The 12,865-nt window shown below is 42.9% G+C and overlaps 1 protein-coding gene across 3 annotated transcripts; it reads left to right on the top strand.

The window, feature by feature from the left end:
• The first annotated feature begins 1,637 nt into the window (after positions 1–1,637).
• On the top strand, positions 1,638–12,654 carry CMTR2 (cap methyltransferase 2). 3 transcript variants are annotated; one of them, XM_029612938.1, is made up of 3 exons: positions 1,767–2,364; positions 4,845–5,005; positions 5,938–12,654. In XM_029612938.1, exon 3 carries the CDS (start codon positions 5,963–5,965, stop codon positions 8,270–8,272), a length of 2,310 nt encoding a protein of 769 aa, XP_029468798.1. In that variant the 5' UTR covers positions 1,767–2,364; positions 4,845–5,005; positions 5,938–5,962; the 3' UTR covers positions 8,273–12,654. The 3 variants fall into 3 exon arrangements, with proteins under 3 accessions (XP_029468797.1, XP_029468798.1, XP_029468796.1); XM_029612937.1 differs by lacking the exons at positions 1,767–2,364; positions 4,845–5,005 and adding an exon at positions 1,638–1,744; XM_029612936.1 differs by lacking the exon at positions 4,845–5,005.
• Positions 12,655–12,865: the final 211 nt, after the last annotated feature.

Raw genomic sequence — 12,865 nt, 5'->3', positions numbered from 1 at the left:
TGAGATCTGAAAAATTCTGTGATAGGACATCGTCTGTACCAGTGTCACAATAGTCTATGGAATTGGGCTCAGAAGTTTTGGAGGTAGACTGGGAAGGTTTATTCAAAGCTTTAAATTCTGTATCTTGCTTCTCAATTTAAGAGAAATGCAGTTTATGATTTTACATAGAAGTTATGATGCTACCAAATTTTTCAAAAATGGGACTAAAAATCTCAGATGAGTGTGTAAAATGCCATATTGTTAAAGATACTTTTACTCATAGTTTTTTTGACTTGTATGAAACTCTACAATTATTGGGAAGTAATATTATCGGCTATAGAACGTTTGTGTGCTTAAACCGCGGATCACTGGAGAATGTTTATTATTGGGTTCTATGGATTGGGCAATGGACCTATCTAAAGGCTATTTGCAGTTTATATAAAGTGCTTTATTAAATGGTTAGATTGGGTATACTGAAATTCTACATATAAATTGAAGCTCCTCCGCTGAATTTATGGTTTTCTCAAATTCTGGACTCAAAATCTCTGATACAATCAGATGCTAAGTTGGCACAAAAACCTTTAACCAGAGATTGTCAAATAGTCTGGAAGGCTTTTTATAAATATGTACCTCTATGATATAAGGAGTCCAAGGGAAAAAAAGGACATGGCTTATTAGGTATGTGTGGTGTGATTGGTTGTCTTGTTTTGTGCTTAGACTAGACTGGTAGTATTTAGAATTTCATGTTTCATTAAGTGATTAAAAAAGATGCACTCGAGTTTCTTTTGTGGTGTATAAATATTCTGTATTTCTGACTGAATATTTGTACAATGATGACATCAATGAAAATACAATTAAAAAAAAGGAAGAAGTTCATGTTGTGGGAGATATCTTAGATTCTGAACTCACCTTTCAGTCACAGATCTCTTCTGTTGTAGTATATTGTTTTGCTCAGTTGCATACTTTTTGGAATCTTCAACCTTATCTCTCCAGAGATTAATTTATACTCTGCATTGGATACCTATTCTGTTCAGAATATAGTTCAAAATTCTGATTTACACTTTCAAATCCTTGCCTGACCAAGGCCCTGGGACTTGCTAGATCACCTAAAACAGTATTGCTTTCTTCATAGGAAATTCTATTAAAACTCCCTGCAGATGGTGAGACTTAACGAAACTAAGAGCACCTTCTCTTGTATTGGGTCTTTACTTTGGAATTTGCTGCACAAATGATCAATGTTGCTGATTTATTGTTTATTGTAAACCGAAGTGATGTTATTAACGTGCCGCGGTATATAAAAAAAAAAATCTCTAAATAAATAAATAAATAAATCTTCGCTCTGTGGATGTTTATTTTCTGTTTCGCTAAGGTTATTTTGCTGCATTTATGATTGCTGCTTTTAATATGATTACTTCATGGGGCTGGGTTTATGAAATAGTGTGTTTTTATTTATTTATTTTTTTTATGACTGACAATGGCTGTTCTATGAGGGGTTTGTTTGTTTTTTCTGTTGCATGTTCTGTACTCAATCAGAACCCTTGCTGGAGGGGCAGTTTTATAAATATAAATCATAAATAAATACTTCTGGATTCCTCCTCCTCCAAAAAAAGAAAACAGTAAAGCGTTGACAGGCACTAGGACCCAGCAGCCTCCCTTCTCCTACACTGTCTCTTTTGCTGCTTTGCTTGCGGGCGCGCCTCCGTGAGGAAGGGGCGGCCTCAGGGGGGTTCCAGCACCCCCCCGGATCTCCGGTCCCGCTGTGCAGGTAAGCTCCCCCCCCGCTGGCTCGGACACGCAGGGCGTCCCTAGCAGTCGCTGCCTCCCTCAGGCTTGCTGACATCCCGGGCCCCCTTCATTCTTTTGCCGACCTCCCTTCCCCACAACCGTGAAACGGAACCCCCCCCAGGCAACAAGAGGGGCCCTGCGGCCGGGCCCAACTCCCTTCCGCTGGCCGAAACGCTGCAGGGCTCGGGCAAAGCCCCGGCCTGGGCACACAAACGCTGCACGCTCTCTCTGGGCGGCCCGACTAACCTGGGGCCCGGCTCCCCAGCAGCCGGGCAGGTCGTGGGTGGGAGAAAGGGCCCTGCTCTGCAGCCCCCGGCTCTCCCATGCAGGCGTGCGCCCCGCTTCTCTCTCCCGGGAGGGCCGGCGGGACAGCTCTGCGCCGCAGCGGTTTCTCCACTCTCGCCCTTCTGCCTTATTGCCAGGAGGGGCTCTGCTTCTCAGGCTCCTGGCTTGCTGCGGGAGTTCTGTGCCCAGGCGGGGCAGGCTGGATAAACTCCCGTCCCCGGCGTCTCGCCTGGCTGCAGGCCTCGGCTCTCCTGGCTGGATGTCCGATCAGCCCAGGGCCTCTCCAGGTGACAGGTTCCAGGGACTCGCCTGTGGGTGAGTAGCAGGAGGCTCCTTCTTCACCTCACCAGCTCCTCGGACAGGGACGGTGGCCATCTTGGGTTCAGTGGGACAGCCTTTGGCAAAAGTCTCAAATCTTGGAGGTGTTTTCCCCAGGTTGGGGGAGGGGGGTCACTCCCCCCCCCTCCAAAAAACAAACAAACTGTGAGCCCCATCTCGGGTGCTATTTTTATGTACTTCCTGGTCAGCTTGAGAATGAAGGGGGGGGGGGGGGACACCATGGACCATGCACCATGCAAAGCCCCATGATCTCCTGGGATTCTCACATAGGGGGAAAAAGTTAAATCTTTTTAAGGCCATTAGGGTTTTGAGCATTCTGTGGCTTTCCTGCACACCAGTCCAAGCACATCACAAACCACTCTTCACTCCCACAGGTGGTGTTGAAATTAAAGACCTCACTGAAAACAAAAAAAGACTGGTGGTAGGAAAACAAAATCCAACAGGATACAGGAATTGATAGTGCACCAACAGCAACAGAGTCCAAAGATGTAACAAAAATTCCAAATGGTTCAGTCTATGTTCACACTCTTCCTCCAAACACTTAAGATCTTAGGGCTGGTACCATTCCACCCTGGGTCCTCTCATTATCTTTTAGGTAGCTGAAATCTCTTTTCCTTGATGTTCTTCTCTTTTATCATCTCTTGGTGAGCTTTGGAAGATTTTCTTGATTGTGAATGTTTCCAAACAGGCTTACTCCTGAAACCTCCCAGTGCACTCATCCCACAGGTTCTAAGGAATCCTTTTCTTCTCCAGACTCCTCGGACTCTGATTTTCTTCAGGAACAATTTTTCCTTTAAAACTCTCGCAAGTCCCAAGGCTTCTCTCCTGGACACCTTCCTCTTAGTGAGGCCCAGCCAACTCTCCCTAAGCTGGAACACTTTCTCCCTTCCAACCATCCCTATGGAAGGCTTAAGGCCTACTGGCAGCATTCTGTGATGAGAGAGCACCCAAACAGAGCTGCGGTTCTTGGGATCTCTTGTTACTCCTCCCAGCATAACGTAGGAGCAGGTACATCTCCCTAAAACACTGGCTCTGTATTGATATCACTTTAGGGTAAGGCCTAGTGATACCTCTGCCACCACCTGAGGGCACTGGGACCAACTGAAGCCACAGATTAATATTTGTAAGGGGCCAAAAGGGGTCACCCCCTTACATTAGTACACACAAGCTATATTTATAACTTCACATTATTCCAGCATCCCAATATCTGCAGTCAGGATTATGTTGTATGTATAGGGCACATCAGTTGCATGTATAGTCCTCACAACATAAAACCATTTAAATATCTCAAAATTAAACAGCGCACAAGAAGTAAATAACCTTCAGTAGTAAGAAGGTCTAAAAGAAGTGCTCCCTATTTAAGGGTCCAAGAGTTAAGAGTAACATAAGGAAATATGTCTTCACAGAAAAGATGACTGATTCTGTTTTGCTTCCTCCACTATGTCAGTATTCAATAAAGGGGCAAGCATTGCTGATCTTTAATCGCAAAGAAGCAAGGAGATCAAGTGCAATAAGAAAACAATAGACAGACAAGCCTTTATCTCATCATCCGCATAAGGGACATCGAAATTCCTCTGCTGCCCTTGTGGTTACAGAAGGGGCTCTCAACACTGTTATATTGTGAGGACTGTATCACCTCAGGAGAACTCAACTGAGGGAGGGATCACAAGGTATCACCTCAGGAGAAGCAGTATGTGATTAATCCTTCTCTTTCTCCTTCTTTTCTTTTTTTTTTAAACAAGCAGTCCCCAGTAGGGAGATGCACGTCCACCATCTGCTGGAGTCGGAGAATACTGACAGGCTGATGTCACTGCAAGGGTATATATACTTTGATGTCAGCTTTGCTCCGTCTCCATCTGCTGGTGGAGGTGCATAACCCACTGGTCGAAGATTAACCTGTCTTCACTAGAGAAAAGTAAATTATCAGGTAAGTAGTAATTTCTCAATTGTGCCAAAAGGAGCTTTCAGTTTTCCCCCTCTCCTCTATGGTATACATATCTGCCATGAACTGTGGATTTGAGTGGAATATGTGGGGATTTTTTTTAATAAATAAAATAAATAGGTTTTTAAGTTTCACCTAAGACTTATTTTGGTAGACCATTTCTGGACTGCCTCTTGGCATCCAGAATTGGACGTAAAACTCCAGGTGATCTCTCACAAAGATATTATCTTTTTTGTATACTGGTTATATCTCTCCCTAAACACCCTAGCAATCCTCTGGCTGTAGACTCCCTTATTGCACTGTTTTGCTACCTTGAGCTCATTAAATATATTCACTCTTGAGATCCCTTTTCTTGTTGGTGCACGCCTACACACCACCTCTGTGTAATGCGCTCTTGGATTTCTGTAACCCAAATACTTGATTCCCCCCCTTTTTTTTTTTTTTTAATTTCAGTTACCAAAATCTTGTCCAGCTCTAAAGGATTCTTAGATCACTCCCTATTTTTCTCCTCCAGCTAGCATGTCCATCCTGTTGCAGATCTTCGTATCATCTTCAAAATAATTACATATATTTTATATTAACCCTTCTGCAATCTCATTTATGAAAATATTGGACAGAATGGGCCCTAGAACAGATTGCTGATGCACTCCACCGAGGATGCCCGATTTCCTTGGAGTAAGTTCCATTTTGCATGTCATGCATCTAATTCATTGCTCATCCAGTCAAAGAAATTGATTCTGTTTAACATGATTTCCATCTGGTAAAATGATACGGCCTTGGATCCTGTAATCTGCTGGATTCGAAGTAGGCTGCCTTCTTTTGCGTTAGCAGTGACTCCGTTAATTTACACCCCACTGGGGTCAGGGTATCTGGCTTGCGGTCACTAGCCACCTCGCTGCTCTCGCTTTTGCCAAGGGTAATGTCCACTCCTCTTCAGTCCTCTGGAGCCACTCCTGTCTCTGAAGAAAGACTGGGCAGAACCAGGCAAGAGAGCTGTCGGAGCCTCCCTCCTCTTGCGCCAACTCCACGGTGTGGCCAGCCCCAGCTGGCCTCATCCGAAAGGAGGATCAAACGCCAGTTTCCTGCACTCCAGAGCCAGTCTAGCCACTTTTTTTTTTTTGTGAGACAATTGTTTTTAATTCAACAAGATCGACATATCTATCTTGTGAAAAAGTTTCTAAAGCCTGAATTTGAAATAATTGAGCCCGGTTTCCTCTGTTGTGCATTACTTGCCTATATTTAGGAATAAATGAAGTGCACCATCTTCCCACACTCTGCCCCTCTGTTGGGTCATTGTTCATTTATTTTTGCTGTATTCCTTCTTTAGAGTGGGACTTGCACAGGTTTTCTTACAATGGTCTGGAAAGTTGTTCTCCAGTTTATCCTCTCAGTATTGGATAGAGCATCTGAAATGCTTTTTAAAATACCACTTATTTTGCCCCAGGGACTATTTAAAAAAACAAAATGTATAATAATGGCTACATTTGTCCTAGTTGTGGGCTGAGTATTTCTTTAAACTGGATATACTGATTTCATGCTGTTGGGATAGGTGATTCTATTTAAATGTAACTACTCAGTTCTTGTTTTGTTTTTCTTTCCCCCCCTAGATTGGTGTTACACTTAACTTCGTAAATGAATAAATGTAAAAGGCCTCATGTCGAGCAGACCACAAGCATGGAAGTGTTCAGCCCCGATGTGCTTGCCGAAGTTAGCAGTCTCTTTGAGAAGAAGTTTTCATACCGAAAACCGCAGCACCAATTGTGGCAGCTCCCGGAAAGCACTGACGCATTCACCACTGATCACAAGGAATTTGATGCACTTCTTGATTTAAAAGAGTCTCTGAACAAAACCAAGAACTTGCTGAGCGATAAGAAGCTTGATGAATGGCATCGCCACACCTCCTTCACCAACAAAGCCGGGAAGGTCATTCCAGAAGTGAAAAGGACTGTCAACGCAGAACTGTGCACCCAAGCCTGGTGCAAATTCCATGAAATTGTGTGCTGCTTTCCTCTTCTTCCTAAGGAAGCTCTGTGGAATCGAGAGCTGAACTCTGTACATCTCTGCGAGGCCCCTGGTGCTTTCATAGCTAGCCTTAATCATTATTTGAAATCCCAGCATGCCCCTCACTTGGACTGGAATTGGGTAGCCAATACCCTCAACCCATATCATGAAGCCAATGACACCCTTTTCATGATAATGGATGATCGATTTATTGCAAACACATTGTCCTGGTGGTACTTTGGCCCAGAAAATACAGGTGATATCATGACGCTGAAATATCTAACAGGATTGCAACAGTTCATAAGTCCTATGACCAGTGTTCATTTGGTCACAGCAGATGGGAGCTTTGATTGCCAGTGGAACCCTGGAGAGCAAGAAGCACTCGTTGCTCCTTTACACTACTGCGAAACCATCACTGCTTTAATGATCCTTGGCAAAGGGGGTTCTTTTGTCTTGAAGATGTTCACTTTATATGAACACTCTTCTGTCAACCTGCTCTTCTTGCTAAACTGCTGTTTTAAGGATGTTCATGTCTTTAAACCCGGCACTAGCAAATCTGGGAACTCTGAAGTCTATGTGGTTTGTCTTGAATATGCAGGCAGGGATGCTGTCCATTCTGTATTGGCCAAGATGGTTCAGAACTTCGGGAGTGAAATAACTGACAAGGCTCTATTTCCACATCATGCAATTCCAAAATCGTTTCTCAGGGTACATAAGCAGTGCTGTTCCTTCTTTCATAAGCATCAGATAGAAACAATCAAGGACAACCTCCGCTTATTTGAGCATATGACGGAAGACGACCGTACGAGGTTGAATACGTTAAGGGATTATGCGGTTGCCTACTTCTTACAAAAGTTAGACATGAAATACATCTGTAGGAAGGACTGGCTTGTCAAAAAATGTCATGCAGGGTGCAGTATGAATGCTCAATGGTTTGGAAACAGAAACAAACGCAGTGATACATATAATGAAAGAAAATATATGGAAACCCTATCATGGGAAGATAAGGTCATGAAAGGCTATTTTACTCCTTGGGCTGAAGAACACGTTCTTGGTAACATGAGGAAAGGTTGCATCTTAGAAGGACTTTCCCATCATCTTGAATGCGATGAGTGGTACATCTTGGAGGGGAAGAAACTGCCAGAAGTCAAGTGCTCCTTGTTTTGTGATGGCGAGCTGTTGAAGAACCTTAATGAAGCCATTGAGAATTCTTCAGTTAGTCGGCCAAAAACTGGTCCCAGTCCTGATTCTGTCCAGCAGCCTTGCCATTCCTGCCATGTTTTAACAGATGACTTGATACTGAGTGAATTGTTGAACCTTGCAAAGTGTCATCAGACTGTGAAAACGGATACATGTAAAAATCAAGTTAAATGTCTTGTGGTGGGTAGTCCATCTCTGTACAGACTCATAAGCCAAACCAACATGGAGGTGACTCTACTACAGTCAACTACACCTTGTGCTTTTAGGTATTCACTGCTTCATGATGGAGAACCACGATATCAACAACAGTTTCTGAACTGGATTCTACATTCATTGGCACAACTGCAGTCGGGGGATGCCTTGGTTCTGCCCATTATGTCTTGTTTCACTCGTTTCACTGCAGGACTACTGTTTGTTCTACACCATTGCTTCAGATTCATCACATTTGCTTGTCCAACATCCTCTCGGCCATTAGGAAATAATGCTGTTCTGCTGTGTAGTGGTTATCGGTGCCCTCCTAGTCCTGTTTGTGAATACTTGCATAACACTGAGAAACTGATGAGCAGTTTGCTTGACTCGGAATCTCCGCAGCAGATTTTGGCGTTTGTACCCGTAGAAACTCTCCTAAAGGGGAAGCTGACGGAGTTTCTATGGGACTTAAACTCTGCAATTATGAAGCAACGGCTACACTTAATTGGACAAATTGAACAGTTACAGACCAGGGATCAATCATTATTCTAAATGCCTTTTGAGATTATTCTTAATTTTAAGGCAGAAAGTTTTTGTTTTATTATATTTTAATGGAAAGATGGCTATTTCTCAATTCCCCAGTGACAGGAATCTTTCTGTAGTGTAATGGTCAAATGGCAAAGGGTAGAATTTAGCAACTAGATGAATTAACATGAAAACCATTGGCCCATAGGCTAGTAGCAGAAATTCAGACCAGTGATTGGCAACCGCAAGGTTGACTAATTTGGAAAGTGGTTGCCATTTCTGTTACCATGCCTATTTTGTATATTGGCATTGGCCATGTCTAACGCCTGATACATTTTAGAAGTCAGTAAATTGTGTCTCCCTAGAGTCCAAATGAGAGTAGTGCGCCTCCTCTGAAGAATCTTTAATGAAAAGCAGATTAATTTGGCCACGTGAAAAGATGCGTAGGAAAAAATGGGTTTCTTTAGCTAGTGTATATACCAGGACAAACATTTTCTGGTGCAGTGTAACAGAAAATTGCACTGTAAATGTGAGCCAGAACTATTTAGCGAGCCCTAGTAGTTAGTTAAAAACAGCTGTTTTCTCTTCATACTCCTGTTTATAGTAGTCAGCATCATGAAGGGGCTTTGTCACTGTGTTTTTCTTTTTTCATCAGCTTGCCATCCATAACAAAAACGTTTGCAAGTGAATAGGCAGGAGTACTGTAAGCCTCCCACTGCGTAGCAGATGAGCCATTCCAGGTTTTATGTTGACCTTTTGTTATCCACATCAGAATTTTTTGTTAACCCGCAAAGGTATAATTAAGTGTTTCTGATCATCTTAGGAGAGGCTAATTAATTAATCGTAGTAAAAGCTCAAAGTGCTACAAAATGATGATCTTAAAATATTTCCTGGTCATCAACTGGTGTGAGCAATAGAATTAACTGCAAAGTGAATTGATCTTTAAAAAAAAAGGAAAGGTGTGAAAACCTTTCATATGTGTGGATTTTTTTAGGGTTTCCCCCCCCCCCCTCCCCCACATTACATGCTTGAAAAGGACCTGAACCTTATCGGCTTCTAGTTATCTTTGATAATGTAACTTGTAGGACCTTGAGGACCTTGTTCTCCCTCTCCCGCCCACTGTTTGGGCCTGATTTGAAGTTATGGTGCCTTCAGACAGACAGACAGCTACCAAGCAGTGTTTGCAGAGCTGCCGGCATCAGCATATCGGAGAGGAGATGGGGGTCTGTATAACAACTGCATTTCACGAAATGTTACATTCCAGGGCTGTTTTTTCTTTTGGAAGGAAATTCTTGTTTATGCTCTTTCTTTTTGGCAGCTGAACTCTGGTTGGAGCTTAGCAGTCACTTTGAGTTATGCTAACAGTAGTGAGCCCGTTCTAGTGCCTTTTCTGTTGCCAGTTGTATAATATTTTATATGCTTCTAATAGTTTTAGGATAAAGGTTAGGGAAGGGGAGCGATTCAGGACTCTTGAGTCCAAGTCTGTAAAAACAAAGGATAGACGAGCAAGTAGCAGATGGTACCTTTTTATAATGGACTCATGGACTTGGTAACTAGCAAGTTGCACTCCATCAGATTAGTGAATACAGACCTGTTTTTCACTGTCGTGCAAGCCATTCACAGGAAATACTCTGTGAGCCCAATACAGAGGTATCCTCCCCAGCTTGCAGCTGGCCTGTCTTTCCACATATATTTAAGTGGACTAACACAGCAACGGCATAGCTTCATTTGGAGAGTTACATTAGCTTGCCTGGCCTGAGACTTGTGCAGAACGTTTCTGCAAATCGTGCCAGTGCAAGAAGCACCGAGACATTTGCCACCAAGAGGTGGGTTGATGGCACTGTCGGGGCCATGAGCTCAGCGCAGTGGTGCTTTAGCCAGGCTTCCTTTCGGCACGTGAAGCCTCTGGGCCATTAGCAGTTCACATCTTCCCCCCACAGTCTGAGAGATCACCAAAGTCTGTGGAGCCTGTGACTGCAGATTTTTTTTTTGGCAGGATTTGTCAACCTTTTTTTTTTTTTTCCCTTCAGCAGAAAGGTTTCTTCAGATTTATCAATGCCCTGTGTTTTTTGGTGGGAAAACAGCAGTACAAAATTGGAAATTACTTTTTGTTTTTTTTAAAAGGTGTAGGTATAGAGAAGTTGGCATAAATATTTGTGTATATATATGTTTATATCTAATTTTATATATATATACACACTTTTTTTTTACTGTGGGTCTTTCAGTTCATGTAGAGATCGCACTGCACTGATGGCGAAGTGTAGTAACAGAAGAACACGGAACTTGAGAGAAAGTGTTTGCAGTAGGCACAAATCAGAAAATGAATGGAAGTTTTCTGTATATATATAATCTTCCATTTTGTTTTTCCTTTATAACCAGAATTGTTTTGGAGAGGGTGGTTCGTTCCCTATGGTCTTTGATTTTTAAACATTTTAGTCTAATTTTATTTTTGCGCGCGGTCGTGCATCCCTGGTCTTTGTGAGAGGCTCCTGTAAGGGCCTGAAACTCACTGAGTCATGTCTTACATGCAGCCAGGCCAGATTTTAGTTAGTTTATGAAATCAGCAGCAGTACAAGAGAGACGACGTGCTTTACTAGAAATAAAAGCCTATTTGGGTTTGAGTGGAATGGGGCCTGCGAGGCAGATTGGCACCTGGGAGTCAGATAAGGCCTGCTGTTGATTTTTAGTGCGCTGCTAACGGCTGCCAGCCACTCAGTTGTCCATAATGGACGATTATGTCAGTCAAAGTTTCATTTTAGATGTTGTTAATCAATTACTCAGCTGGAGTGGGATGAGTGGCGTTGTCCCTGAATGCTGAATTGAAAAGGGCGCCCACGTAGGTAGCAGGGAAAAGGGAATTGGTTAATTTCCACCTTGTAACATCCAGTGTTTCGGTTCCTGTTGGGAGCATGTTTAGTCCCACATAGACATCTTGATTCCTGCACAGTTGCTGGGGGAACGTGAGCTCTTCTCAGGTCATTGGGCTTTGCAAATGTTTGGTCTGCTGAGGCGACAGCGGAGAACGAAGCCTGCAGGAAAAGTTTTTTTTTGTTTTTTTTTTATAATACAGCTCGTCTTTTGCTTAAGTGATCCTCAGATGATCACTTTGTGCAATGTAGACTTCAAAGTATACCTCTCGCCTAAGTGCTTTGAGGTGCTCGGAAATGTTTAAAAGGGGCTGCATTTGCTGTGGGGTTTTTTTTTTGTTTTGTTTTTTAAGGGGAACTTTCCTAATGTCCAGTAACATCAGAGCACTAATTTCTATGCATTCAATGGAATTGTGATATCAGCAGGAGACCGTTTTGGTTTGAAGGACTGGCGGGTGTTGGCACCGGTTTTTATTTGTATTTTCAAAATTTTAAAGTGTTCTTTTACAACCATGTAGAGAGGTAATTGGAAGTAAAGCTGGTGAGAATATTAATGTGAGCAGCATACAGCGGACAGAGATTCGTTTCACACTGGACCCAGGGCTCAAATCTGGTGTCACGAGCTGCCTTTCGTTGCTCCCCATGGATTTTTTCCCCTATGTCATATCCCTCCCCAAACTCAGCCAGGGGGTGGCACTGTGCAGTGACAGCTGTGTAAAAGTGATTCTCGGCCAGTAGAACCGTAAGTCGGGGTTCCACATAGGCAGGATAAAGGGCTTTACGTCGGTGGAGGCTACTGTTTGATCTTCCGCACCCCTTTATTTGCTGTCACGTCTTACTGGCGGAAGAGATCAGACAGAATCTATGCCACGGTGCTCAGAGGGCTGTACTGTGTTTTCCACACCATTCAAATTCTAGACAAGACCATGAGAAATCTTGTAATGTGATGACTGTAGTCTAGTAAGTCTCGCACATTTGCACGGACCCTAAACAAGAAAAATTGAGTGTCCGTAGTAAATGTTTAAAAGCAGCAGAATAATCCTGATCATTCAGCTATGACCTGCTTTAAATTCCTTTAGTATTACCCATAGGTCCTGTTTACATTTTTAAGTTGAAACCTTGTTTTCTTGTATCTTGGAATACAGGGTTGTGCCAGGACTGGACCAACACGTTTTTGTTTTGTTTATCTGGCTCGCGCTCCTCCCTACACCCCAGGGGACTGTGAGTGCGACTTCTGCCAGCCTGAGGAGGAATATTTGAATGCAGGCCATGTTAGCTACAATTGAACCGGCCTTCAGCCCACACTTTTTTTTATGCCAATCAGTGCATGCTTTTTTATTTGGAGTCAAAATGATTAAGCAAGAGGAGCTATCAAAACCAGTTATGTTATTTTTCAGAATATTTTTTAAACTGGAATGAGGTGATGGCTTCCAGAGATTGTACCTGTTCTTTCTGCTGGCTGAATTATTTAAAATATATTTTCTGTTACTAGTAATACTTTTTGTTTTCTGGCATAAAATAAATTGTTTCCCCCAATTTGAATCCGTGTGAGTCTTTGTAATTAAAACGATGTGGGGGAGGTGGGTTCCTTGTTTGCTGTACTTTGTGTCGCAGGAGTTATTGTAACGGCAGCTCTTAAAACAGAAAGGCAGGCCCTGCATCCAAAGTTGATGGACCAGAAAGCAACCTGACTGTGACACCTGAGTTTTAGTGCAGTTTTCATATTTCCATTTACAGTTTAATATATATATAT

Source organism: Rhinatrema bivittatum, chromosome 8, assembly GCF_901001135.1.
Source record: "Rhinatrema bivittatum chromosome 8, aRhiBiv1.1, whole genome shotgun sequence".
NCBI lineage: Eukaryota > Metazoa > Chordata > Amphibia > Gymnophiona > Rhinatrematidae > Rhinatrema > Rhinatrema bivittatum.
Note: the sequence above shows the minus strand (reverse complement) of the source record. Positions and strands in the feature narration are given on the sequence as shown.

Excerpts from the sequence above, each read along its gene's own strand:
- CMTR2 (XM_029612937.1), top strand. The coding sequence starts at position 5,963 with ATGAATAAATGTAAAAGGCCTCATGTCGAGCAGACCACAAGCATGGAA.